Raw genomic sequence first — 27,292 nt, forward strand, 5'->3', positions numbered from 1 at the left:
TATAGTGCCCCATCATGGTAAGGGTGAGATCCTGAGTTCCTGCCAGCTGTTGTATTAGGGCAGAAGCTCTGGCAGGTCCCGTTAAACTGGAAATACTTTGTGAAAACTAGCCAAGCAGCAGAATCTGGATCTATGGTCCAAGCGCCAACCCAGCCAATTTCTGTGAGGCTCAGTCCCCAGGGGACTGATGGCCATGACCATCCACAGAGATTGTTTCACAAGGCTACCAAGGAAGGGTCGCTGTCTGAGTTGATAGAGGAAGTACCCAAAGCAGTGAAGTTGTGGATCTTTGGAGGTATTGATTAATAATAATATTAATAATGATGGTAATAGTAGCTCAATAATATAAGGTATTATCATTAAAGTGCCTGGAATTCTCTCCCTCCTTATCTCATTCTCCTCACTTCCTTACTTTCTTTCAAATCCCAGCTAAAATCCCACCTTTTAGAGGGAGCCTTTCCTGATCCCCTAAATATTTGTGCCTTCCTTCTGTTGATTATCTCCATTTTACCCTGGGTGTATCTTATTTGTACATAGCTGTTTGCATCTTGTTTCCCCCATTAGACTGTGAGCTCCTTGAGATCAGGGATCATCTTTTACCTTTCTTTGTATCCCCAGCACTTAACCCAGTGCCTGGCTCAAAGCAGACACTCATTAAATGCTTAGTGACACACTGACTTGACTGCATTCATTACTTTATTTGATCCTCATAACAGTTTGATGAGGTAGACAGAGTAAGTAGTCTCTCCATTTTACAGATGGGAAAACTGAGGTTCAGTGACGTTGCCCAAGGTCATAGAACTAGTAGATGATGAAGCCAGCCCTCCAATCCAGTTATTCTGACTTCAAAATCAATGCTCCCTCTATCACATAGCAATGTGCTCTCAGCATGGTACAAAAGCTCAGTTCATTATCATAACTGCTCCTTTCTCGGTTATCTCAGAGGCTCTGATCAAATGCCCACTCAAGCACTAGGGAAGTCTTATACAGCACCACTCCTGCTATCTTTGTCTTTCCTCAACCTTGCCAGTTGTCATAAGGCTCAAAATGATATAATATTTATTAGTATAAACAGAGGAGGTGCTTAATAAATCCTTGTTCCTTTCCCCATCCCCACCCCCACTAAACACTGGAAGGACAAAGAATCAGAGGACCTCGATTTAAAGTCGCCTCCTGACCCTTATTAGCCAAGTGCCTTTGGTCTAGTCCTTTAACTACAGCCTTGTAGGTGTCATCTGTAAAACAGCTATAATAAATCTCATGGTACCTCCTCTTTCACAGTAGAGGAAACTTTTATAAACCTTAAAGCATCATATAAATATGAATGATCATTACTACTCTTTAGCAAGTTATACCCCTTGCTCACTCCCACCCAGAGGCATCTCCCATTTCCCTGCCCAGTGCTGCCCATGTCACCTGGATATTTCTCTTGATGATGTCCCGGGTCAGCTGAACCTTGCCAGTGCTGGGATCCACTCCAGCCAGTGGTACCATGACCTCGCCAATGACATCATCCCGGGAGAATCGGTCAAAACTGAGCACCAGAAAGTGCAGCACGAGATCCTGCAGCTGGCTGTAGGGGATGCCATAGAAAGTGAAGGTCTCATCGAACACAGGGTCCAGAGTCTTGCGTAGCACTCTTGTCTTCACACGGTGCCGTTTGTCTGGGAGGATGGTCATTTTGATGTAGGGATCAGAACCCTGGGTCTGGTCATCCATCACTGGCAGCCCATGGGCCTCTTGGATTGTCACTACCAGGGCTTTTTTAGGGAAATTATAGTCCACTGAGAAGGTAAGGGACCCCAGCATGACATCTTCTTCTGGGGAAGATGGGGAAGCTGTTTTGCTTCCCCCGGGGGTCAAGCTCTGAACTGGACTCAGTTCATCCCCATAGTCCACCTTGATGGGGAGCTGGTCTATACAAGGGCTAGTGCTCAGTACCCCAGGACTCTTCTCTCGGCTTAGGAGACCCGATTCAGCCGCATCCACCAATAGATTCCCTCGTCCACTGTCCCGCCCTGGGCCACCTTTGTCTCTTCTCACAGGGATGATTTTCTTCTTGTTGCTGAGCGTCTCAGGGTAGATGCTGATGCCCTTGAGCATGTGGATAAACTTGTAAGGGGGTGTCTTGTGCTTCTTCTCATTCTGTTGGTGACAGCAGGTCCAGACAAAGACTGTCACAGACACAGACACCACCAGCACGGTAGCCCCGATGAGCCCCAACACCACTGGGGATACATCTGAGGGAGAACAGAGCACAGTTAAAGCTGGAGGCCATCTTTCTCATCTCCCCTGTCCCATGTCACTTCTCATTCGGTCACTCATTCAATCATTCAGACCCATAGAATCTCAGAGTTGGAAAGGAACTCAGTAGTCATCTAATATAACCCTTAATTAAACAGGGTTCCCCCCACCCAACCCACTCTAAAACATCCCTAATAGGACTTCAAGGGATAGTGACTTTGCTACCTGTTAAAGCAGCCTTTCCATTTTGAACAGTTCTAACTTTGAGGAAATTTTCCTTATTTTGAGTCAACATTTCTCTCCCTGGGGCTTCCCTTCTCTTCTGATTCTCCCTATTAGTACTACTACTACTACCACCACCACTACCACCACCACCATCACCACCACCACTACTACTATTACTACTAACTAATATTTATATAGCACTTACTATATTACTATGTGCCAGGCACTGCATTAAGCACTTATTGCATTTGATCCTCACAACAACCCTGCCAAGGAGGTAAAAATAATAACAATATCTAACATTTATATAGCACCTACTATGTGCTGAGCATTTTACACTTATCTTATTTGGTCCTTACAATAACTCTATTAGGTAGGTGCTATCATTATTCCCACTTTACAGTTGAAGAAATTGAGGAAAACATAGTTAAGTGACTTGCCCAGGGTCATATAGCTAATGGATATCTGAGTCTGGATTTGAATTTGGGTCTTCCTGATTCCAGGCTGGGCACTCCATCTAGCTACCTCCCATTCTAGTTATTCTACTTATCAAAACTGGTCTGGACAAAGACAAAAATGAAACAGGCCCTGCCTTTAAGTAGCTTACATTCTATTAGGAAGACAACATATATAAATATATATGTTTATACACACATACATATACATATAAAATATATATACATATGCATAAAATATGTACATGTGTATTTATACATGTGTATAAAATAAAGTGAAGGTAATTTTTTGAGGGAAAGACACCAGCAACTGGGAGGATTAGACCAGTCCTCACGTGGATGGCACTTGAACTAAACTTTGGACTACACTAGGGATTCTAAGAGGCAGTGGTGAAGAGAGAGGATGGCATTCCAGGCATGGAGGACAGCCAGAGTAAAGTCACCCAGATGGGAGATGGAGCATCATGTGTGAAGAAGAGCAAGAAGGTCAGTCTGCTATTCACAATGTGCTATTGGTACATCTTGAGTAGGGAAGTGAAACAATCATTGCTGTGCTTTGGGAAAATCACTTTGTCACTTTAATGAAAGATGGATTGGAGAGGAGAGACTTGAGGCAGGGCCATGGATGCTATGTTGTTTTCTATAAGGTTCTCACTTCCTCTCTGCAGGTATGATCAGTTCCTCTCCTTTATACTTTCTTTCATTAGGATGAAGGATATGATAGAGGGATTCTTGCCCACGGACAGGCTAGATTAACTGACCTCTGAGGACCCCTCCAGCTCTGAGATTCTGTGATTGTTCATGATATTCCCAGAGTTCCCAGTAAAAGTCTTTCCATACAATGGGTACTCTGTCAATGATGAATATATAACTAGGAAGTTGTAGGCAATATCACTCTAGTCGAAAACCTGGAAAAGTGGTATTGTGCCAGGCTTGAGAAAGCACAGGACTGAGTCAAATCAAGTCAACAAGCATTTACCAAGCACCTACTATGTACCGGGCACTGTCCATCAAAAGACTTTAGTTCTAGTCCTGGTTCTGGCACTCACTGTGAATTTGGGGAAGGAAGAAAAGAAACAAGGAAGGGAGGGAGGGAGGAGTGGAGGAAGGAAAGAAGGAAAGAGAAAAGGAGGGAATAAAGGAAAAGAAGGAAGAAAAGAAGGAAGGAAAGAGGGAAGGAGGAAGAAAGGAAGGATGGAAAGAAAGAAGAAAGGAGGAAAGAAGCACTTATATAGTGCCTACCAAATTCCAAGCACTACTGTGCTAAGCACTTTACAAAAATGATCTCATTTGACAATAAGTAAGTTACTTCATCATCTAGTTCTTAGTGTCCTCATGTGTCAAACAAGGAGGTTGGACTAAATGGTCTCCAAACTCGTTCAAGCTCTGACATGCTATGATTCTCTGACAGGTGACTCTTCGGCCATATAAGTGTTCAGGGTGGGTCGATTTCAGCCATGGGGAGTATGGAAATGGTGTGACCACAGACATAAGCAAATGGCCTTAGGGGAACTGAGGTTAAGGGGATAAAAGAGGAGATAGGAAGAAAGAAAAAGAGAAATGGAGACCGGAGTTATTTTATATGAGGATTAAAGAATATCCAAGCTGGAAGGGAATTTAGAGATCAATTAGCCACTTTACAGATGAGGTGTAAGTGACTTGCCCTAGGTCAGATAGCTAAAGAGGGACAGAATTAGAACATGTGTTAAGATTGAGTCAATTATTTAAACGAGGGCACATTAAGAATAAAAATAGGGTCAGGAGACTAACTGTACTGATGTAGAGGGCTGGGACCAGACTTTTTCTTCCTCTCTTTCTCTGGTCATGTCTCCTCCCCTGGCACAGCTGATGTACCAATCTGGATAATTCCAGATTTTGCTTGAATTTCCTATGTAGCTAAAGCCAAGGACCAGAATGATCTGAAGAAGTAGAAACCTGGCCAGGGGTGGGGTGAAGTGGGGAGAGAGAGTTAAAAATCACAGAATTTCAGAATTGGAAGGGGCCTTGGTAGCTATCCAGTGACAACTCATTCCTCACAATCTTCACTACAATATGTAAACAACTAGTCTCTGATCTTTTTTTTTTTTGGCAGGGCAATGAGGGTTAAGTGATTCGTCCAGGGTCATACAGCTAGTAAGTGTCAAGTATTTGAGGGCGGATTTGAACTCAGGTCCTTCTGAATCCAGGGCTGGTGCTTTATCCACTGCACCACCTAGCTGCCCCCTACTCTCTGATCTTCCTATACCTTACTATCGTCCTCATGCTCTGTGATTCAGCATCTCTGGTCCCCTTGTTCCTTCTCAAGCAAGATCTGATCCCGGGCCTTCTTACTGGCTGCCCCATAAGCCTAGAGTGTTCTCTCTCCTCATCTCTGCCTTCTGGCTTCCCTGACTTCCTTCAGGTGTCAGTGAAAGACACACTTTGCGCAGAACCTTTCCTAGGCAGGCTTCCTTCCCTCTGATATTATCTCCAATTTCTCCTGCACATACCTCATTTGTGCATAGTTCTTTGCATGTTGTCTCTCTCATTAGAATGTGAGCACCCTGAGAGCTGGGACTGTGTTGTTTGGGCTTTTCTTTGTAGACCCAGAGTTAGCACAGTGCCTGGCACATAGCAGAGGCTTAATAAATGTTTGTTGACTTAACTGACCTCAAGTCCAAATTTGTCTCTTTGCAACTTCTACCCATCCTCCTACTTCTGCCTCTTGGACGAAACAGAATAAGCTTAATTCTTCTTCCACATGCTAGACCTCATATACCTAGAGAGAGCTATTGGCTAACGATCCCAGTTCTTTCAAGGAATCTTCTTATAACATGAACTCAAGACTCTAGGTGCCTCTTCTCCCAATGATCTGAAGCTTATCAATGCCCTTCCTAAATGGTAGCACCCAGGTCTGAACCTGAAATTCTAGATGTAGTCTGATCAGTTCACACTATAGGAGGGTTATCTCCTTCTTATTCCTGGAAGCCACTCCTCTCCTAAAGTAGCCCAATGTGCCACTAGCTTTTTTTGACTCATGCATAGGCTCAATAAAATCCAAAGTCAAAAAGATGTTGACAGATTGGAGGCTGAGCTGGACCAACAAAATGAATTTGAACAAGGATTTACATATAATCCTGCATTCAGGTTAAAAGCAATTACAGACTTGGCAAAATATTAAAGGAGGGTCATGGAAGATGCTTGATAGCAACTTGTATGAAGATCCAGCGTCTGGTCTCTGAGAAAGACATACTTGATATAAGTCAATGAGTGAAGTGACTAACAAAAAAGTGAAAGCTAAAATTAAAAAGGAAAAGAAAAAAAGGGGGGGTGAAGCTCAGGCTTTACTGATAAGAGTAGAATATTCAGAATGAGGGGAGCAACCACTCCCTTGGGCTACTCAGATCACATGGGGTGCACTGTTTTTAGCCCATGGCATATCTTAAGGAGGGGAGGTGACAAACTAGAGATCATCCAGAGAAGGGGAACCAAGATGGTGATAGATCTGGAAACAAAATGAGAAACAGTTGAAGGAATAGGGGATGTTGAACTTGTTGAGGAGAAAGGACATACTAGCTGTTTCCAACATTCTGGAGAATTGTCATGTGGGAGGCTGAAAAAACTTCTCTGTGCTGCTTCATAGGGCAGCATGAGGACAGAGAGTTGTCCCTCCTGAGTTTCCATTCTTCATCACCAACTTCCTATAGGACATTTTCAACTAGATATACTATAGACTTCTTAAATCCAACATGTCCAAGAAAGAACTCATTATCTTTCCCCAAAAAACTTCTCTTCTTCAATTTTTTTCATTCTGTTTACATCATACCATGACTGTACCGCAATCCTTCTAGTAACTCAGGATTTCAACCTTGGAGTCATCCCTGATTCTTCGAACATACTTCCTATCCAATCAGTGGCCGTCTTATTGATTCTACCTCCACAATACTTACATCCATCCCCTTCATAGCTATCACCCTGGTTCAGGCCTTCATCACTACTGTAACAATCTCTTAATTGGTCTTCCTGTATCCAGTATCTCCACTCCTCCCTACAATCTACACAGTTGATATTTCTTTTGGGGGGGTTAGTTAGGGTTAAGTGACTTGCCCAGGGTCACATATCTAGTAAGTGTCTGAGGCTGGATTTGAACTCAGGGCCTCCTGACTCCAGAGCTGGTGTTGTATCTATCCACTTCACCCCCTACCCACTCCTAAAATAGATATTTCTAAACAACAGATCTGATAATATCTCCCTTTGCTCAATAAGCTTTGATGGCTTCCAAATGCCTTTAAGGATAAACTACAAACTTCTCTGTTTAGTGTGTAAAGCCCTTCACAGTCTGGCTCCAGCCTATCTTTCCAGGCATGTTACACATTGCTAATCTTCAATGGCCTAATTGCTTTGACCTGTACCACATTGTACCACGATTGCATTAGATGGCCTGTGAGGCCACTTTTATGTGTATCTATGATTCCAAGATCTCCAGCCCTCCTGCCTGTCTATGCACAGGCCACCCACCATGCCTGGAGTGTGCTCCCTCCTCAGCTTCACTTAAGACTCCCTAATTTCCTTCAACACATTTTAATTCAAGTGTCACATCCTACAAGGAAGCTTCATACTAGCTAGTGCCATTCAGCCAGAAATTCCTTTGTATATAATACTTAGTCTATATTTGAATTTACTTCATAGTATAACAGAATTTAAACATGAAGGAACCTTAGAGGCTATATCGTGAAGCCTACTCAATTTTACCGATGAGAAGACTGAGGTCCAGACTTGCCTAAAGTCATACAGGGAGTGACAGAAGTAGCATTTGAAATCGGATCCTTTGACTCCAAATCTTGTGTTTCCTCTGAGAAAGTACTGAATTCAAAGTAGAAAGCATCAAGAGACACAAATGATATCTTAATTGTCAAACCTAATAGCCTTTTCTCAATCCACATCTTTCTTGACCTCTGCAGCCCTAGACAATGTGGATTACTCTCTCCTCCTTAATATTTACTTCTTTTTCTCAAGGTTCTCCTGATAAGTACTCTTTCCTGTTTCTCCCCCTACCTAACTGGCTACTACTCAGTCTTTTTTGCTGGGTTTTCATATAGGTCATGTCTAGTCCTTGGATATCCCCCTAGGGCTCTGTCCTAGGCCCTCTACTATTCTCCCTCTAGCCTATTTTACTTAGTGATCTCATCAATTTCGTGGATTAAATTATCATCTTTAAATGGATGATTCTCAAGTCTCCTTACCCAGCCCTAATCTCTCTGCTGATCTCCAGTCTCACATCTCCAGCTACCCAGTAGATATCCTATGTTTGTTTTTGTTTTTGTTTTTGGTTTTTGTAGGCAATGAGGGTTAAGTGACCTGCCCAAGGTCACACAGCTAGTAAGTGTCAAGTGTCCAAGGCCGGATTTGAACTCAGGTACTCCTGAATCCAAGGCCAGTGCTTTAACCACTGCGCCAGCTAGCTGCCCCTGTTCTATAGATATCTTAAAGTCAAGATGTCTGAAACTCATCTCATTATCCACCCCCTTCTAACAACTTTGTCCTTTCCAAATGTACTTTTTTTTTTTTTTTTTGCAGGGCAATGAGGTTTAAGTGACTTGTACAGGGTCACACAGCTAGTAAATGTCAAATGTCTTAGGCTGGATTTGAACTCAGGTTCTCCTGAATTCAGGGCTGGTGCTTTATCCACTGTGCCACCTAGCTGCCCCCCACGTACCTATTACTGTTGACAGTATCACCATCCTTCTAGTTTCCCAACCCAGGTGTCATCCTCAACTCCTTATTCTCTCTTATCAATCTGTTGCAAAGGACTGTGAATTTTACCTTTATAACATTTCTCATATATGCCTCTTTCTTTCCTCTGACACAGTCATCACTCTGGTGCACGTTCTCATCACCTCACCCCTAAACTTTTTTTTTTCTTTTTTTTTGGTGAGGCAATTGGGGTTAAGTGACTTGCCCAGGGTCACACAGCTAGTAAGTGTGTGTTAAGTGTCTGAGGCCGGATTTGAACTCAGGTACTCCTGACTCCAAGGCCGGTGCTCTATCCACTGTGCCACCTAGCTGCCCACACCCCTAAACTTTTGCATTAGCCTGCTGGTGGCTCTGCATGCCACAAGTCTTTCCCCACTCCAGTCCATCCTCACCTGTCTAAGTGAGTTTCATAAAGTATAGGTCTGATCATGTCAGCCTCCTACTCAATAAGCTCCAGCAACTCCATATTGCCTCCAGAATCAAATACAAACAAAAAATAGGCAAGCAACGGCTAAACAATTGAACCTCCCCCTAACAGTTGTGTGGAATTTAATTTATTGCCATGAACTGTTGTAGTTGATACTAGTGAAGTGGTTCCCATGGTAAGATTATTAGCACTGATATATTTGGGTCAGTTCTCTTATCACTTTCTCCAGGAGGCGGTGAAAAAATAAAACAAAACAAAAACAAAATCAGAATAAAAAAATCACTCATAGCCATTGTTAGGTTCAGCAATGGCTCAATGAAAGGGGAAATTTGCAACAAATGAAGGGCATTCAAAATCCTTCATCTGTTCATAATGTGGCTCGCCCCACCTTTCTAGTCTTCTTACATCTTACACCCCAACCCCCTCCAAATATTCTGTGATCCAGTGACAGTAGCCTTCCTGCTGTTTATTCCTCCAGCAAGGCACTCCATTTCCCAACTTTGGGCATTTCCCCTGCCTGTCTGCCATGCTTAGAAAGCTCTTCTTTCCTCACCTGTGCCTTCTGGCTTCCTTAGCCTCCTTCAAGTCTCAGCTAAAATCCCACTGTCTTTAGGAGACCTGTCCAAATTCCTCTTCATTCTATTGCTTTTGCTCTGTGGATTGTTTTCTATTGATAAGGTATATAGCTTTTTTGTATGTAGCTGTTTACATGTAGTCACCCCCCATTAGATTGTGTCAGGGACTGTCTGTTGCCTTTCTTTGTATTTCCAATGCTTAGCAGAATGCCCAGTACATATTAGTCACTTAAATCTTTAGTGACTAACAAGCAGAAAAATGATGCCTAGAGGTTCCATAGATAATCAAACATTATCATGATTAAATAGGAGTGAATGAAACATCATAGCAACTAAATCCTTAAAGGTAGAGAATCAAAATGCATATGGCAAAAAATAAGGTAATAAAAGCAGGAGACTTCAATACACCATTGACGGCATATGACAAATCAAAGATAAACAAGACAAAAGGGACATACTTAAATATGAGTACTGAAAAAAACTATTTGATGGACATATGATAAGAATCTATTTTTGTATGTATAACATGATTGTATATATATATATAACATATATCTGATTGCTGTTGTCTTGGAGAGGGGGAAGAGAAAGGAGGGAAAGAGAAAAATTTGGAACTCAAAATCTTATAAAAATGAATGTTGAAAACAAACTTTACATGTATTTGGAAAATAAAATACTACCAAGAAAAAAAGAAAAAAGGTTTCTCAACAAAAATGTTGACCAAAAAAATGTATTTCTTTTTAAAAATTACATTTTAACTTTACAAAAGTTGAATATGATATAGGGCATAAACAACTTATGAATAAATGCAGAAAGACAAAAATCTTAGACGTGATTTTTTTTTGTGAGGCAATTGGGGTTAAGTGACTTGCACAGGGTCACACAGTTAGTAAGTGTTAAGTGTCTGAGGTCGGATTTGAACTCAGGTCCTCCTGAATCCAGGGCTGGTGCTCTATCCACTGAGCCAGGTGTGATTTTAATTTTTTAATTTTTCAATTTTTCTTTTTCTTTCTTTTTTTTTTAAGTGAGGCAATTGGGATTGTGACTTGCCCAGGGTCACACAGCTAGTAAGTGTATGTTAAGTGTCTGAGGCCGGATTTGAACTCAGGTACTCCTGACTCCAGGGCTGGTGCTCTATCCACTGTACCACCTAGCTGCCCCCAGGTGTGATTTGAATAGACTATACCACTATAAAATTATAATCAACTACCTATATTTGACTAAAATATAAAGCACTTAAGTGGAGGCTAAACAATGACTTGCTAAATAATGCATGGGTCAAAGGTCAAATTACAGAAATAATAAACATTTATTCTAAAAATGACAATAGTAATATAACCTCAAAATTTATGGGACATGAGCAAACCAATCCCTAGAATCAAATTTATGTTCCTAAATGCTTCTGTAGGGGCCAAATTTTAATTGGGGAGTGTTAGCTAGGCAGCTCACCACAATATTGAGGCAAGGAAGGAGACCAATAGCCTCCTTCAAAAATAGAACTGGGTTCATTAACAAGAATGAACTTAAAAACACAAGCAAGATCAGTAGAATTAAGGGAAAGGAAAAAAATGGGAGAAGAGGAAACAATACAACCTGAATAACACCACTGCTCAGGGGTCAGCTGAGAACACACAGCTGCATCCTGTCTCTTTCCAGCTTCTCCTCCCTTCTCCTTCCCAGCAGACCCCAGGCTGACCACACATAGCACCAAGCCAATTGGCTGGCAGCCCTTACTGACAGTCACATGACTGCCCTCACTGGGCTTCCAGTCATTATAATTTTGCCAGGCCCATGTAGGCATCAGGGAGTGGTGATAACATGAGGAGCCAGTGCCATGGTGATGGCTAAAACCAGTGGGTGGAGCACCATGCCGTTGTGGAGGTGCAGCGCCTGAGCCCTAGGCCAGTGTGTGTGCCAGGTTTTTTTAAAATGGGGTCATAAAAACCTCAAATAACAATTAATTATTATTATTATTTTTTTTTTGCAGGGCAATGAGGGTTAAGTCACTTGCCCAGGGTCACACAGCTAGTAATCATCAAGTGTCTGAGGCCGGATTTGAACTCAGGTCCTCCTGAATCCAGGGCCAGTACTTTATCTACTGCACTGCCCCAACAATTAATTCTTTACACTTATATTAGCAAAAAGAAAAAAAATTAATGAGCTAAATATTAAACTAAAAATTAAATAATCAACAAACACCAAGCAGCATTAACGAAGAAATTATTAAGATTAAAGCTGAGGAGGCAGCTAGGTGGCGCAGTGGATAAAGCACCTGCCCTGGATTCAGGAGTTCCTGAGTTCAAATCTGACCTCAGACACTTGACACTTACTGGCTGTGTGACCCTGGGCAAGTCACTTAATGCCCATTGCCCCCCCCCCACAAAAAGACTATGCAAGATTAAAGCTGAAATAAATAGAATTGACAATAAAACAGTCAAATTAATAAACAAAATAAAGATTTCTTTTGAAAAGGTCATAATAATTAATAGATTTTTTTTTTTACTTTTTTGGTGAGGCAATTGGGGTTAAGTGACTTGCCCAGGGTCACACAGCTAGTATGTGTTAAGTGTCTGAGGCTGGATTTGAACTCAGGTACTCCTGACTCCAGGGCCAGTGCTCTATCTACTGCACCACCTAGCTGCCCCTCTAATTGATAGATTTTTAGCTTATCTGTGTTCATGTTGTCCTCATTCCTACATTAACCCGGTCCATAAGAATGTAAGCTCCTTGAGGACAGGAACTAGGGTTTGTCTTTTTTTATTCCTAGCAACTAGCTCTGTGCCTGATGCATATAGCAGGAACTTAATAAAATGCTAGTTGACAGAAAAACAAGGTGCATAATGACTACATCAATGGAAATGGAAACAACAACAACAAAGAAAACCTGAAAGTGAATACTATATAATTATAATTACCAAACTTGGTCCTGAAGAAGATATGGGGAAATAAACCTCCACTCTCCTTTGCAGAGGTAGGGGACTTTAGGCATGGAACATTGCATATGTCCTCACATTCAGTTGATGTGCTGGTTAGTTTTAATTAACTGCTTTTTCTTCCTTTTTTTCTTTTAAAATCTGTTACAAGTAGTGACTTATTGGGTAGGAGAAGATAGAGGGATACATTTGGAAATGAAAGTGATATAAAAATAAAAGCTATCAATAAAAATTTAAATTAAAAAATGCTGGATGAAGTTACAGAGAAGCAAATTTCGCTCAATATAAAGAAGACTTTTCTAACAATTAGAGCTGTATAAAATGGAACTGGCTGTCTCGTGAAGTAGTGAGCTTTCTGTCACTTCAGGTGTTAAACCAGAAACTGGATGACTACCTGTCAGTGATCCCGAGGAAGGAATTCGTACACAGGGGTGATAGATTAGACCAAATGATCTCTAGCTCTTAACTAGCTCTAGAAATATGTAAACTTAAGTATAAGCCAAGGAGGAAAGGAAATAAATTTTAAAAGACAATTCTCTAAAGAAAATTTTTGTATGACTTAGTCTCTCTATTTTACCCAGGCTGGAAATGCAGGAACTATTTGGGGGCCCAATCCCACTACTGATCAATTGACAAAGGAACTTTGACCTCTTCTTTTTTCCACCAGGGCCTGTTTGCCCCTCCTTAGACAATCTGTGGTCCTAACTCCTGGGGGCTCACCCATATTGATGCTGAACTTAGGGTGGACACCTAATCAGCTTAGCCTACTGTCATTCAGAACTCAGAAGTTCCAGAGGTCCACTAACCTCAACCTTCTTGGGCAGAAGGGTTTATAGGCACTTGCGACCATACCCAGATTAAGAGAGGCAATTCTAAAGTGAAAACAAGGCAAACAAAATAAATCAAAGATACTCAGATTAATGTAGAATATTAAAACTATTAAAGTGCAAGGGAGCCTTTTTGAGTAGTATACCCAAATAGTGCCTAACATAATGTCTTATCCATAATATGCATTTTTTAAATTTTTTTTTTTTAGTGAGGCAATTGGGGTTAAGTGACTTGCCCAGGGTCACACAGCTAGTAAGTGTTAAGTGTTTGAGGCCGGATTTGAACTCAGGTCCTCCTGAATCCAGGGCCAGTGCTCTATCCACTGCACCACCTAGCTGCCCCCATAATATGCATTTTAACAAATATTTGTTGAATCAATGCATATAGCTAGAGAAATGTAGATGCTTCATCAAGGAAGAAGGGATGCAGATGAAAAGCTTTAAACAATGACTCAGTCAGAAGGAGATGCTCCCTGTAGCTTTTATTCACCAGTATGGTGTTTTCATGAAAATTATTTATTCCTGATTAGTGAACCCAGATGTTGAAGGACTCTAGAAGAGGAAAATTGGGTTAGACTATGAGAAGGCAGAACTATAGAACCACAGAATGCTAGTGATAGTCTAGTTCAAGCTTCACATTTAACAGAAAATGGAAATGAGACCCAGAAGGTGTTTTCTGAAAATGATTTGTAACTGAGATCTAAGAAATGGAACACTTGATGAGAGTGCAGCTACAAAATTCACATCCTATGTGAAGAAGCTGTGCTGTGGTTTACTCTGCTATTTCAGTACCTTTCTTTCTGTTATTATAATTTGTGAAATTTCCCCCTCCTAGAGGGGCTGACGATTAAAAAGATGCTGATTTTCCAGTTTGTGAATTAGAGGTGTCAAGCTCACAGCCCAGCTGCATGTGGCCTGAAACACTCCTGAGTGCAGCCCAAATGAGATTAAAATATAATTGGAAGATATTTAACAAAATAAGTAAAAATACAATGAAACGGGGCAGCTAGGTGGCACAATGGATAAAGCACTGGCCCTGAATTCAGGAGGACCTGAGTTCAAATCCGGCCTCAGATACTTGACACTTACTAGCTGTGTGACCCTGGGCAAATCACTTAACCCCCATCGCCCCACAAAAAAAAAATACAATGAAACATACATAATATTATATTTTAAAAGTAAGTCAATATGCAGCCTGTGCAGAGATCCTCATCTGTGATTTAGTAGCTGCCATTTCTATTTGTTTGACACCACTAATAGAGACCACTTCTCACTATTTCCCACTTTTCAGTCATTTCCTATTTTGATCATTAGAACACCCTACTCCATATCAAGAGACAGTGCAGGAGAAAATCACAGGACAGGAAGGGACATCAAAGGTCATTTAGTTAAACACACTTCTGAATAAAGAACTCTACACCATCTTTGGCAGGGTGCTGAAACTCATATTCTATAGTCAAAGATTTAATAGGAGAGGCAACTGAAACTAGTTGTTAAAAAAAATTTCAGGGGGCAGCTAGGTGGCACAGTGGATAGAGCCTCAGACACTTAACACTTACTAGCTGTGTGACCCTGGGCAAGTCACTTAACCCCAATTGCCTCGCTAAAAAAAACCCAAAAAACAACAAAACAAAACAAAAAAAAGAATTTCAGGGTTGAGCTTTGTTCTTTTGGGGAAAAATCCCATTGGTATTGAAGACAAAAGACCTGTGTTTGAGGGGTAGTTCAGTCAATAAACAATCACCAAACAAATCAGTAAATGCCCACTATGTGGCAGGTGATGCGCTTAAGGGCTGAGGATACAAAAAGAGGCAAAAGATAGTCCCTGCCCTCAAGGAATTCATAATCTAAGGAAGTTATTCACCCTCTCCAAGGTTGTTTTCTCATCTGCAAAATAGTGATAATTATAATGGATTCTATAACGATTTAAAATATTTATAGCATAGTGCACTATTTCATAGCCATCCTATGAGTTAGGCACTATTGGGAGCACCCCTATTTTACAGTTGGGGAAAAAGACTTGGAGATGTCTAGCATCATAGAATTTCAGATCTAGAACTGGAAGAGATTTCAGAGGCCAACTAGTCCTACTCTCTCATTACATAGATGAAGAAACCAACATTTCATTACGGTTCTTCCCACCTTGCCTAGCTTCAAAAAAGGCTTCTTGCCATTTCCTTGTCCAAGACAATTCTCACCCTTCAAATATTCCATACTGATCATTTCTACTAGCAATCTGGGACAAAAATTAAACAACCAAAGAAGAGGAAGTGTTTAGCAGAATTGGTAGAGGGAAGAAGTCAGTCACAAGAAGAAATAATAGGGTGATAAGATCATCGACATCCCCAATGGGAAATATATGACTCCAAATAGGGAAAAGGAACCTGGAGGTTCAGGAGATGTGAGAGAAGGAAATAAAGTCTATGATTTGAACTTTGGGATTTATCTGGGAAGAAGTGGTCCAAGTGAAGGAAGTTTACAAGATAGGTTTGGTTTGGTTTGGTTTGAATTGTATACCTCTCACCTTTTGCCTTTTGAACCTAGATCCACTTCCAAAGGCCTCAAACTTGGGAGTGGGGAAAGCAACCAAATCCAAGCAAGGGTTTGCCCTCACTCTGGTCATTCAAGCCTTGAAGACCAAGCTTCCTGGACAGATTGGGAGCAGGGAGAGGGGTCTCTCACATGAGGAAAGACAAGCTCTCTTGGCCACTACTCCTTATTACCATCCCATCAGTAGGGTAAACTAACAGGGAACGTGGGGCATTCCTCCTTCAGGGCAGTGAAGACTGAGAAAGTTGGGGGCTTAAAGGTTTGCCTGCTAGCAAATAGTGAGACTCCCTTATACGGGAAAAAGGCTGCTTCCTCCCTTCCCAATTTCATCCTTCTTCTCTTCTCTTTTCCCCTCCCCCAGGGCCGTAGCTTATCCAGCAGGGGCCAAGTGGGGCTGGGCCGGGACGGGCCGCTCCGAGATGACGTAATGCTTTCTCTGGTACACAAAGCGGCCTCCCCCGGGCTCTGGCCTCTCCCACCCCTCCTCCTCTAGCTTCGGCTCCGGTCCCGCTGGCGAGGGTTCGAATCCCCCTCCCGCGGCTCTCCAAGAGCCAACCCGGGGGACCTGGGGAACAAAGGCTCGGGGAACGAGAGTAGAGGCGCAGCCAGGCAGCCCAGAAATAGACATCACGTCATTCTCCCAACCCAGTATCGCCAAACGCCATTAGGTAGCATCGGACAGACCCCACCATTACTGTGCAGAATGAAGCAACCGGGAAAGCAGTACGGTCCCTCAGTCCAGGAGGTCCAGCAGAGCAGCTCGGAGCTACTCCTCTCCTGCGCCCCCCTCCCCCCAAGTTCACTCCCGGGAGGCCGCCTCCCCTGGCTGCCAGCCACTCAGCCCACAATCCCCAAGCTGCCATTTTAATACCCCATCCCCAGTGCCACCTCCCTCCCCTGCAGCCTTATGATGTAGGGAGGGGAAGGGACACCGCCCTTCATGTCTTAAGGGGGAGCGTTTGGCCTCCCCATACCTGCACCCCAAAAGGAGAGGTTCAACTACGCTGTGCACCTCTTGTTCCTTATCCCTCTCAGTGCTGACAGTGACCTAGGAAAGGTTTTCAAACCTTTCCCCCACCCCCACCCCCCACTACTTAGCTCTGGTCTGGTGCCAGCCCTGGCCTTGCCCACTCCTTCGGTCCACTATCTCCAAGGTCTGGGTTCTATCCATTGCTGACTGCCCAGCATTCCTGGCCTAGGTTTTTCTGGGTAGGACACTCCCAGGGCCCTGGTCTCGGTCAAACTCATTCCTCTGCAGTTAGGACCTAGTATCTATGCTATGGTTCCAACCACCCCCTGCTTCATTTCCTCAACCCTAAACCACACTCACCAAAGCTGGGTCGAATGTTGGTGATCTCGGCCATGGCGTAATCAGCAGGACTTGCTGTAAATGGGTTCCCAGCTTCCTGAGAACTCCTGCACCCCTCTGTTAGTGCAAAGGCCTCAGCTGCAAGATGCCGATGTGGGGAATAGAGAAGGAATACTTCTGCGTTGGCTTGGCCTCACCGTGCCAGCTGCGGGTCCACCTAAGATGCTCTAGAGATGCTCTGAGCTAAAGATGCAGGTGCAGCCAGACTGGTCCTGATGCGAGGTAAGCTCCGCCCTTTTCCGAACTGTCCCAGGGAGAAGGCTCCGCCTCTCTCCGAACAGTCTCAGACCAGAGGGCCTTCTACTTTCCGAAACATACCGAAGAAGAGACCACGCCTAATATCGGAGCTCCTGGGTTAGAAGCCCCGCCTTTTTACGAGTATTCTGGGAAAAGTGCAAAAACCTGGAGGCCAGAAGGAGGATACTGGCGATTTAAATCTTTCTTTCCTTGATTATCATAGGAAATCCTATAGCTCGGATGACTAGGTCTTAAAATAGTAGCAGAATGTTCTGGGTGACAGGGAACACAGAGAAGTGGAAAAACAAATTTTAGACTGTTTGAATTCCATTATTGATTAGATCATTGCTCTTACGGTGCATTTCTGTGTGACCAGAGTGTGTTTTTATGGAACCCTTCATGAACTCTAGATTAGTGTTAGTGATTAAGGACCAAACCACCAAAGCTACGCATTCAAAAATCATGTCCTTCTGATTTAGAATATCCTCTCTCCAATTTTCCTCCTAGGAAATCACATTTTTACATAGTTTTACAGAATAAAAACAAAAAGTCGTTCCCAAACAGAACCCCCCCCCCCAAAAAAAAATCCTTACATTAATTCTCAGCATCACTTTGGTTATGGAAATTTGGCCTCTAAGATCCGTCTTAAAAAGCCGTATGAAATTCACCAAGATTTTGAGTAAATCTTAGTATAATATATTCGGACAATGTCTTATAATTTCTTCATATCCATGTAGAACTTAATACGAAGCTAGGTTCTTGTAGGAGCTCATAAGGCACAAATAAACCAATATTTGAAGTATTTTTTTTTTAATTTAATACAGTCCCTGAATCTCTTTCTAAAGTCCCACTGACTTTGCTCCAGGAAAGGTACTGAATTTGGAAACCACATAAGTTAACACTTTACTTCTCAATTCTCCAGATCCCAAATCCTGCATGCCACATACTTCATGGCGAGCAAGCAGCCCTCCTCGTGCACCTCAAAATATTAGCTCTTGGTTGAGGGTGGGAGATGGGGAGAAGAGAATGAAACTTAGAGGTATGGTCCCTTTAACTTTTTCGCCAATGACAAACTTGTCAGCTCTGGCTTCATTTTGCCCTGACTCAAGATGTCGGCTGTATGAGCGCATGCTCAGTTTCGAACCAAACTCCTAGAACGCGGCTCGGGGGCGCGCACGTCCTTCTCTGACGTCGAGTGACTTCCGCTGGTGGCCTGAGCGGAGTTTCCGCGGGCCCAGGCCGGCCGGTGAGGGTGGCTGGGTCGCGCGGTCCGGGCGGGAAAGAGGCAGGCGGGAGCAAGGGAAAGGGACTTCCGGGGGTGGGAGTCGGGGAGTGTAGATCAGGGAAAGAAAGACGGAGTGAGGGAGCTGAGGACAGACGGTCCCTATAGGAGAATGTGTGAGGGACGGTGGGAGGCGGGAGTTGGAGGTCAGGGGTCACCTGGTGGACTTTGGGGGTCAGCGTTCGCCTGAGGGGGCTTGTGGGAAGCTGGGGCCTGGGAAGCCCGGAGGTGTGAGGACGCTGCCCTACCTGGGAAGTGCTGGGAGTTGCACGCCAGCCTGAGGCCACTTTCCAGGAACAGGGACCCTGAGGCCTTGCTCGAGTGGGCAGTGCAGTCGCCCCCGCTGTTGGTTACTGTGAGGCCACAGTTCCTGAGGGACGAAGTGACTTCTGTGGGAATCGACTCCCGGTGTATGCAATTGAGGTGCTGGGAGCTTGACACCTGGGTTTTAGTCCAAGCTCCTTCGACAGACTAACTTTGGGCAAGTAACTGCGTTGCTTTTATGGTTCTCTAAGATAATAAGCTAGGATGTCCTCATCTCAACTTCCACCATCATATTGCTGAACATTTAAGTGTTTATCACCAGTGAGATGTTACCTAGTTTGTGCAGTATAAAGATAACCAGGCTAGACCAGGAGGAACCTGGGTTTCAATCCCATTACTGATACTTTTGGCAAGTCACTTAACCATGTAATTTTGAGCGGGTTACTTAATCTCAGTGCCCTCATCTGTAAAATAAAGTGTTGGTAGGGGGTGAGATCTTTTAAGATCCCGAATTGGGCTAAATGCTATAAGGGTGTGTTTGGAGAAGGAATCCTGACCGATGATTTCATCAGTTCAGGGAACTCCCTGGGAGGAAAGTTTGTACCAGTGCAGATTGAAAACTTCTGAAACTTAATAGTCCTAGAAAATTTTCTGGGGAATATTGACAGGTTAACTGACTTGCCAAGGTAACATGTCCAGTGTGTGTCAGACTTGAATCTAGGGCTTCCTGACATTAGCGAATAGGTCTTTCCCCTTTTCATTATTTGTGCCGTCCTGTACCTTATATGACATTACAGTTGAGAATCTAAGAGCTAGCAGACAAGACTTGTGAGGTTATTTTATTAAACCATCCTTGTGTAGGAGTCTTCTCAACAAATAACCTGACAGATATCATTTAAGAGTCTGCTTGATCACTATGCAGCAGAATGAACTCAGTGTTTCACAAGACAACTCATCACATTTTTTTAAAGTTTTAATTGTTATAAAGTTCTGTTTTTATTTTAATAATAAACATTTTTGTTTACAGTTTTTATCCTTCCTTCCTTCCCCCTTCCTTGAGGTGGTAAGCAATCAGATATGGGTTGTTATCAAATTCTTATATTGAACTGGTTTTCTTCCTGTAATTTTTCCCACTTGGTCCTAGTTCTGGCCTTTGAAGACAAGTATAATTAATCTTTCTCATAACAGCCCCTACTTTAAGACAGCAATCCTATTCCTCCCCTCAAGTCCTTTTTCTAGTCTAAATAGCGCACATTCTCTTAACCAGCCCTTATAATAAGTTTACAGATCCTTCACCATTATGATTGCACTCTTCTCATCATTTTCCTAGTTGTTAGTGCCTTTTCTGACCAGTATAGTGTGGCAGGAATGCTTCTCTACCTTGTCTCATACCCTATACTTCTCTTCATGCAGCCTAAGTTTGCATTAGCATTTATAATAGCCAGTTTGTTGAGGGGCATGTTAAGTTCGCATTCATCTGAATCCCTAGGTCTTTTTTCATATAAATTACTAAATCATACTTTCCCCATTTTAAAATTTGTTAAGTTTTTTTTTTAGCATAACTGTAAAGTTCAGGACTTTATATTTATTCCTATCATGGAAGAAACATACACCTGAAAAATGTTTCTTCCATCATTAAAGGCCTATGGATTTGTTAATCTACATATGAGAATGCTTTAAAAACATGACATGAGGGCAAATTAATTTAGTGCAGAACTGTGTGTTTATCAGTACTTGTATAGTGCTGGGATTAATTAAGGAATAGATGAATTCTCCTTGTAGTTACAGGAAGAGAATACTGATAACATGCTCTTGTTTAAGGTAATTAGTTCGTTTAATGGGGATGCATGTGAATCATGAATGTAGTAGCATTGTATTTCTTTGAGGCAATATTATGATTATCACTAATGAGCATGGGAATGTTAAATACTTGTTCTTGTCTTTTCAGGATGGAGCAGAACTGGGATACCACTTACCTTTAAGATGCTTCCTTGTAAGAAGAGAAGAACTTCTTTGATAACATCCCCTCAGCATAAAGACAGCCAGGAAGAGACCCATTTAGACCTAGAGTCAGCTACTACCCCAGAACCTGACCAAATTACGGACTTGGGGACAGTGTCCTTACCCTGGGGGCTGAGCCATGTCAGAACACCAGGCTTGGATGTGCAACCTATGCAGGATGCTGGTGACCATACTTGCAAGGAGGAACCATCTGCCTCCAGGTTGCTTGCTCAGGACACAGATGAAGGAATCCTAGAAACTATTGATGTTTCCAACACTCAGGAAATCAGCCTTCCTTCCCTGGAGTCCTCTCAGCATTGTAATATCACTATTGCTAGAGGAAAAATCCAGGGGACCTGCATGAGGAAAGGGAGGAGAAGTTCACTCAGGCCAGGCCCAGCTCGGGATGATCATCCAAACTTGAAGGAATCTTCATCCTCCACAGAAGCATGTGAGAAGATTAACAATGAAAGTGGTAAGATGTGAATACTAGGTTTCCATTTTCTAACACTCAGAAAAATTTTTCTTGTGTCTAACCCTAAAACCTACCTGCTGCAGTTTAAGCCACTGTCTCTTGTTCTGTCTTCAGAGGAGTTATCTTGTAGGTACTCAGTAAATTTCTTTGCTTTTTAGTTACCAAAATTTTCACTACTACACTGCAGTAGTTTTACTTATGTGGTCTACATTTGTACTACTGGTCCTGATACCTAGCCAAGGAATTGTCTCATGAATTTTTGAAGCATGGTGACAGGGATAGAATCTCTTGCAGAAAGAAAGTCATTTGTTGCCTTGTTGGGTTATTTGGAATTAGTATGTTGACTCTGTGGTACTTATGTTCCTTCACATCTAAAGTTAGTTACTCATAGAATTTCAGAATTAGAAAGGAATTTATCTCATTTAATCTAACTCCCATTTTATAGGTGAGGAAGCTTATCACATGCCTAGTTGATTACGATAGTTCTTATAGTTAACCACAATGTACCTTTATTAGTATATTTCTATTTCTGGAGAGTTTTTGGTAGAGTGGAGTAGTTGGAATCAATAACTAGATTGTAATCAGTTGTTTTAAAATACAAATTAAATTTCCTTGGCCTCATTCTAATTTTCTGGTCATTATTAATTATATAAAGATATTTGGGTTTTTGTTCATAGAGTTCATTTATTTATTTATTTTTTGGTGAGGCAATTGGGGTTAAGTGACTTGCCCAGGATCACACAGCTAGTAAGTGTCAAGTGTCTGAGGCTAGATTTGAACTCAGGTCCTCCTGAATCCAGAGCCAGTGCTCTATCCACTGTACCACCTAGCTGCCCCTCTTAGAGTTTGGGTTTTTTTTTGTTTTTAAAGTTTTTTTTTTTAAATTTTTTTGTGAGACAATTGGGGTTAAGTGACTTGCCTAGGGTCACACAGCTAGTAAGTGTTAAGTGTCTGAGGCTGTATTTGGTTTTTTTTTGTTTTTTTTTGTTTTTTTTTTTGTAGGCAATGGGGGTTAAGTGACTTGCCCAGGGTCACACAGCTAGTAAGTGTCAAGTGTCTGAGGCCAGATTTGAACTCGGGTACTCCTGAATCCAGGGCCGGCTCTTTAACCACTGCGCCATCTAGCTGCCCCTCTGAGGCTGTATTTGAACTCAGGTCCTCCTGACTCCAGGGCCGGTGCTCTATCCACTGTGCTACCTAGCTGCTCCTAATAAAAATTTTTTTTTTTAACATTTTTTGCCCCTCATAGAATTTTTAAAGAAACAAAGTACCCTGCAAGCAGCAGGTACTCAATTATTTGTTAGTCTTGAAAATCCTTATTTTGGCATTTGTATTCCATTTATTGGAACAATTTCTTTATTCCACTTTGAAAGAATATTAGGAGTTGAAGGATACCTTAGAGGTCATCTGGTCCAGCCTTATTCTAGGTGCAAGAATCCCTTTTATAATATCTCTGACAAGTGGTCATTTATCCTCTAGTTGAACATGCCCAATGAGGGAAAACTCATTAGTCATTAGATAGCCCACTATATTGTTAGTGATCATTTAGGTCACCAGGCTTGTTTTTATGTTGAACTGATATTTACTTCTCTATATTTTATCCATTGGTTCCAGTTCTTCTGGAATTAAACAGAATAAGTTTAATCCCTATTTCACATGATAACCCTTCAAATATTCAAGTCCTGTTCAGTCCTCTAAGTTTCCTTCAGGCAACAAACAGGTGTTGCAATGGATAGAGTGCTAGATTTGGAAGTCAGGAAGACCTAAGTTCAAATGTGGCTTCAGACATTTATTAGCTGTGTGACCCCAGAGAAGTCACTTTAACCTCAATTTGTCTCAAGTTCCTTATCTGATAGTAACACCTAACTCTTAGGGTTGTTGTAAGGATAAAATGAGATAATATTTGTAAAGTGCTTTGCAAATCTTAAAAGTGCAATATACATGTTAACTATTGTTATTATTTTGTTTCCCTTGTGACATTATTTCATACCCATAGCCATCCTGATCAACCTTTGAATGGATGCGCTTTTACAGTATTCTAGTTATATAATCAGTATAGAGGACAGGGGACTGGTACTTCTCTTGTTGTATACCCTATGCTGTCTTTATGTATAATGGAGCCTATTACATTAGCTTTTTTTGGCATCACATCACTGTTGATTCTTTTAAGCTCATAATCAACTAAAAAAAAAATCTGTTATCTTTTATATGAGCTACCAGTCAGCTTAGTCTAAACAAATTTACATTTTCTTTCTTTCTTTTTTTTTGTTTTTGGTGAGTGTGAGATTTAAAATTGTATATTAGATCATAAATCTCCCCTCTTTAACCTTTCCTTTAATTTATCTCCCAGACTAGTAAATGGAAGAAGCTTCTGGTTTTCTAGTTAGAGCTTTTATTGTATGGTAGTTACAAGGTGATGTTGATTAGAGGGATAGGAAAGTAGAAATACAAAACAAATAGTCTTAAGTCTAAGCTTAGTCTATATTCCGTATAAAACTCACTAAAACCCAAGGCCACCTTTGGGGAGAGAGAGAGAGAGAGAGAGACAGACCGTGTCAAGCGCATGCTGCTGCTAACCTCGAGCCAGGCCGAGTCAAATTCCAGTCAGCGTCTGGAGTGCAGCTCAGTCAGGAGACCAGCAGAGCCGGAAAAAGCTTCCACTTCCGTTCTCTCCTTGCCTTTTAAGCTCGCACCCTGGAAGTGGAGTGCTAGCAGGCCGACTGGCGTGCATAGCTCATGCCGTTGGTCTCCTCCCTGAAAGGGTGGTCCTTAAAGAAAAACTGGCATCTCTCCATTATCGCTGACTGTTAAAACTTTTTACCACATTCCCCCCTTTTGTTCCTCAAGATGAGGCAGTTGGGGTTGTGACTTGCCCAGGGTCACACAGCTAGTGTCTGAGGCAGGATTTGAACTCAGGTACTCCTGAATCCAGGGCTCTATCCACTGCACCACCTAGTTGCCCTATTTAACTTTTTAAACTCAAGTGTAGGTTTTCACGTTTATCCTGATTAAATTCAGTATGTTATATTTTTTGTATTGTTTTATCTTAGATTTGATTTTGGATTTGATATAATAATGCCATTTTCATCTTCATCCAAGTCATTGATGGGTTGAGGACAGGGTCCTTTGGTCTGTCATTAGAGAATTTTCCTCAAGGTTGACATTGACATTATTCAGCACTCTGAGGATACAATTGTTTGAGCACTTACAAATCCATTTGACTGCTATAATCTGACCAATTTTTATCCCTTTTTTGTGTGTTTTGTTTTGTTTTTGGTGGGGCAGTGAGGGTTAAGTGACTTGCCCAGGGTCACACAGCTAGTAAGTGTCAAATGTCTGAGGCTAGATTTGAACTCAGGTCCTCCTGAATCCAGGGCTGGTGCTTTATCCACTGCACCACCTAGCTGCCCCCATAAATGGCTTCTTAAGGTACCTTTCAGCTTTAAATCTATGATTCTGTAATCTCTGTCTCACACGGTCTCTGTGTAAATAAACTTAGGAGAATTTTACTGGAAACCAGGGTTAATCTTACTGGCTATAATTTATAGAAATAACCTTTTCCCCCTTTTTGAAAATTGGGAAGATATTTTACATCTCATTCTTTCACATCTTTCCAATTCTTCACTATCTTCAAAAGTTACTGACAGTAGCTCAGAAGCTTGATGAAAACTAATTAAATAAATGTTTATTGAGTTATCACTATCTGCTAGCTATTATGCTAGATACTGAGTGGGGGAATATAAAGATGAAAAATACATATGGCTCTGAAGGAGTTTAAAGTCTGTTAGGGGAAAGAAAATATGTGTATCAAAATGTAATGCAAAAAATGTTTGATAAATACATGAAAGGCAAAAACAAAATACTGTGAGAGTTCAGAGGAAGGAACAAATAGTTCTGGGTGGAGGAATTAAACGATAAGTGTTTATGGAGCACTTACTGTGTACCAGGTAGATTTCACTGGAGAGTGGGCATTCAAAGAATGGGTAGGATTTGAGTAGGGGGGAATTTGGGGTCAGGAAGGAAGGGCACTCCAAGCATGGGTAATGATGTGAATAAAGGCATGGAGATTATAAAGCCCTGGATGTTTGGGGAGAGGAAAATGAAACAGTTTGTTAAGGAATGTAGTTCATCTGAAAGGTAGAAGAAATGAGGTAAGGTTGGAAAAGTCCATTTGAGCCAGATTGTGAAGATAGTTGAATGGATTTTCAACTTTTTTCAGTAGTCAGTGTTAAGAGATTTTTTTTGCTACAAGGTCAAATAGAAGATACCTTGATTACATTTGGAAGTGGAAGTCGGTCTCTCTCTCTTTAATCTCTCTCTCTCTCTCCCCCTCCCTCTCCCTCTCTCCTTCCCTCTTCCCCCCTCCCCCAATACTTGTGCATGTGTGTATACATATATACACACCTGGTGGGTTAGCAAGGCATATTAATTGAATTATATCAATCTGAAATTCACAAATACATTCCTTCTAGTTTCTTGTCCATTTACATTTGCAAATTATATTTGCCCAGTAACTTGAATTTAGAATTCAGCTATTGAAAGCATGAATAGAAGTGTCATAGTATAATGGGAAAATCATTGGCTTTGGAGAGATAAGATTTGAACATGGGTTCAAATCCTGGCTCTTCTGCTTAATTTTTATGTGACCTTGGACAATTCTTTTTGCCTTCTTGGGCCTTAGTTTTTTCATCTTTAAAATGAGGACTAGATGATTTTCTAAGGTCCCTTCTAGTTCATTATCTTTTGATTCTTTGATCTGATAGTATTCAGGATGTAGTAGAGCAGAAACTCAACTTTTTTTATGTCATAGACCCCTTTGGCAGGTTAATGAAGGTTTTGGACTCCTCAGAATATTTTTAATAAAATAATTAGCATTACAAAGGAAATCAATTATGTTGAAATACACTTATCATAATATTAAGTGTTAATGGATCCCTGGCTTAAAACCCTTGGATTAAGAGACTAGAGGTGGGGGCAACTAGGTGGTGAAGTGGATAAAGGAGTGGCCCTGGATTCAGGAGGACTTGAGTTCAAATCCAGCCTCAGACACTTGACACTTACTAGCTCTGTGACCCTGGGCAAGTCACTTAACCCCCATTGCCCAGCAAAAACAAAACAAACAAACAAAAAAGAAAGATAGGAGGGGCAGCTAGGTGGTACAGTAGATAAAGCACCAGCTTTGGTTTCAGGAGGACCTGGGTTCAAAGTCAGCCTCAGATTCTTGACAGGTGTGACCCCGAGCAAATCACTTAATCCTCATTGCCCCACCCCCCCCACCCCCCAAAAAAGAAAGAAAGATAGGAAAGATAGGAGGAAGACTAAGTTTTCAGGGAGATACGGTGAGTTCTGTTTTGAACATACTGAGTTAAATACTGTTGAGACAACCTGGTTAACAGTTGGAAATGTGAGTATGGAACTAGATAGAGAAGTAATCCTGAGGTTATTTATTTTGGAGATATTTACATAAATATATTTGAAGCTGTAAAAGTAGATTAGTTGAGAAGAATGCCAAAGATAGAGTTTTGGGGAATTCAGAACTCTAGTGAGAGAAAGGAAAGGGAAAGGCAGTTTAAAAAGTCAGGAGTAGCCACAGAGAGCCAATTCCCTTTTTCCTTCCCCATTGGCCCATTTTAAATTGTCAGAATTCCAGTTTTGACAGAACTCCCTTTTGCATTTGTTCTCTTCACTTGAGACA

The 27,292-nt window shown here is 41.7% G+C and overlaps 2 protein-coding genes across 4 annotated transcripts in view; one reads left to right on the forward strand and one right to left on the reverse strand.

The window, feature by feature from the left end:
• Nucleotides 1-17,598, reverse strand: part of SYT11 (synaptotagmin 11) — a 36,785-nt gene extending 19,187 nt beyond the window's left edge. The window contains exons 1-2 of the mRNA XM_044002160.1: nt 17,300-17,598; nt 1,417-2,240 (exon numbers count right to left, since the gene is read on the reverse strand). Of these exons, the coding sequence (XP_043858095.1) occupies nt 1,417-2,240; nt 17,300-17,333 (858 nt within the window). The 5' untranslated portion in view covers nt 17,334-17,598. The remainder of the gene's footprint in view (nt 1-1,416; nt 2,241-17,299) is intronic.
• Nucleotides 17,599-18,739: 1,141 nt separating this feature from the next.
• The window catches only part of GON4L (gon-4 like), a 298,840-nt gene continuing 290,287 nt past the window's right edge, over nt 18,740-27,292 (forward strand). For 2 of the 3 annotated variants that reach the window (XM_044002395.1, XM_044002398.1), the window contains exons 1-2: nt 18,828-19,338; nt 21,070-21,597. In XM_044002395.1, the coding sequence (XP_043858330.1) occupies nt 21,105-21,597 (493 nt within the window). In that variant the 5' untranslated portion in view covers nt 18,828-19,338; nt 21,070-21,104. The other variant, XM_044002396.1, reaches the window with a different exon arrangement.

The sequence above is a fragment of the Dromiciops gliroides genome, chromosome 4, assembly GCF_019393635.1.
Source record: "Dromiciops gliroides isolate mDroGli1 chromosome 4, mDroGli1.pri, whole genome shotgun sequence".
NCBI lineage: Eukaryota > Metazoa > Chordata > Mammalia > Microbiotheria > Microbiotheriidae > Dromiciops > Dromiciops gliroides.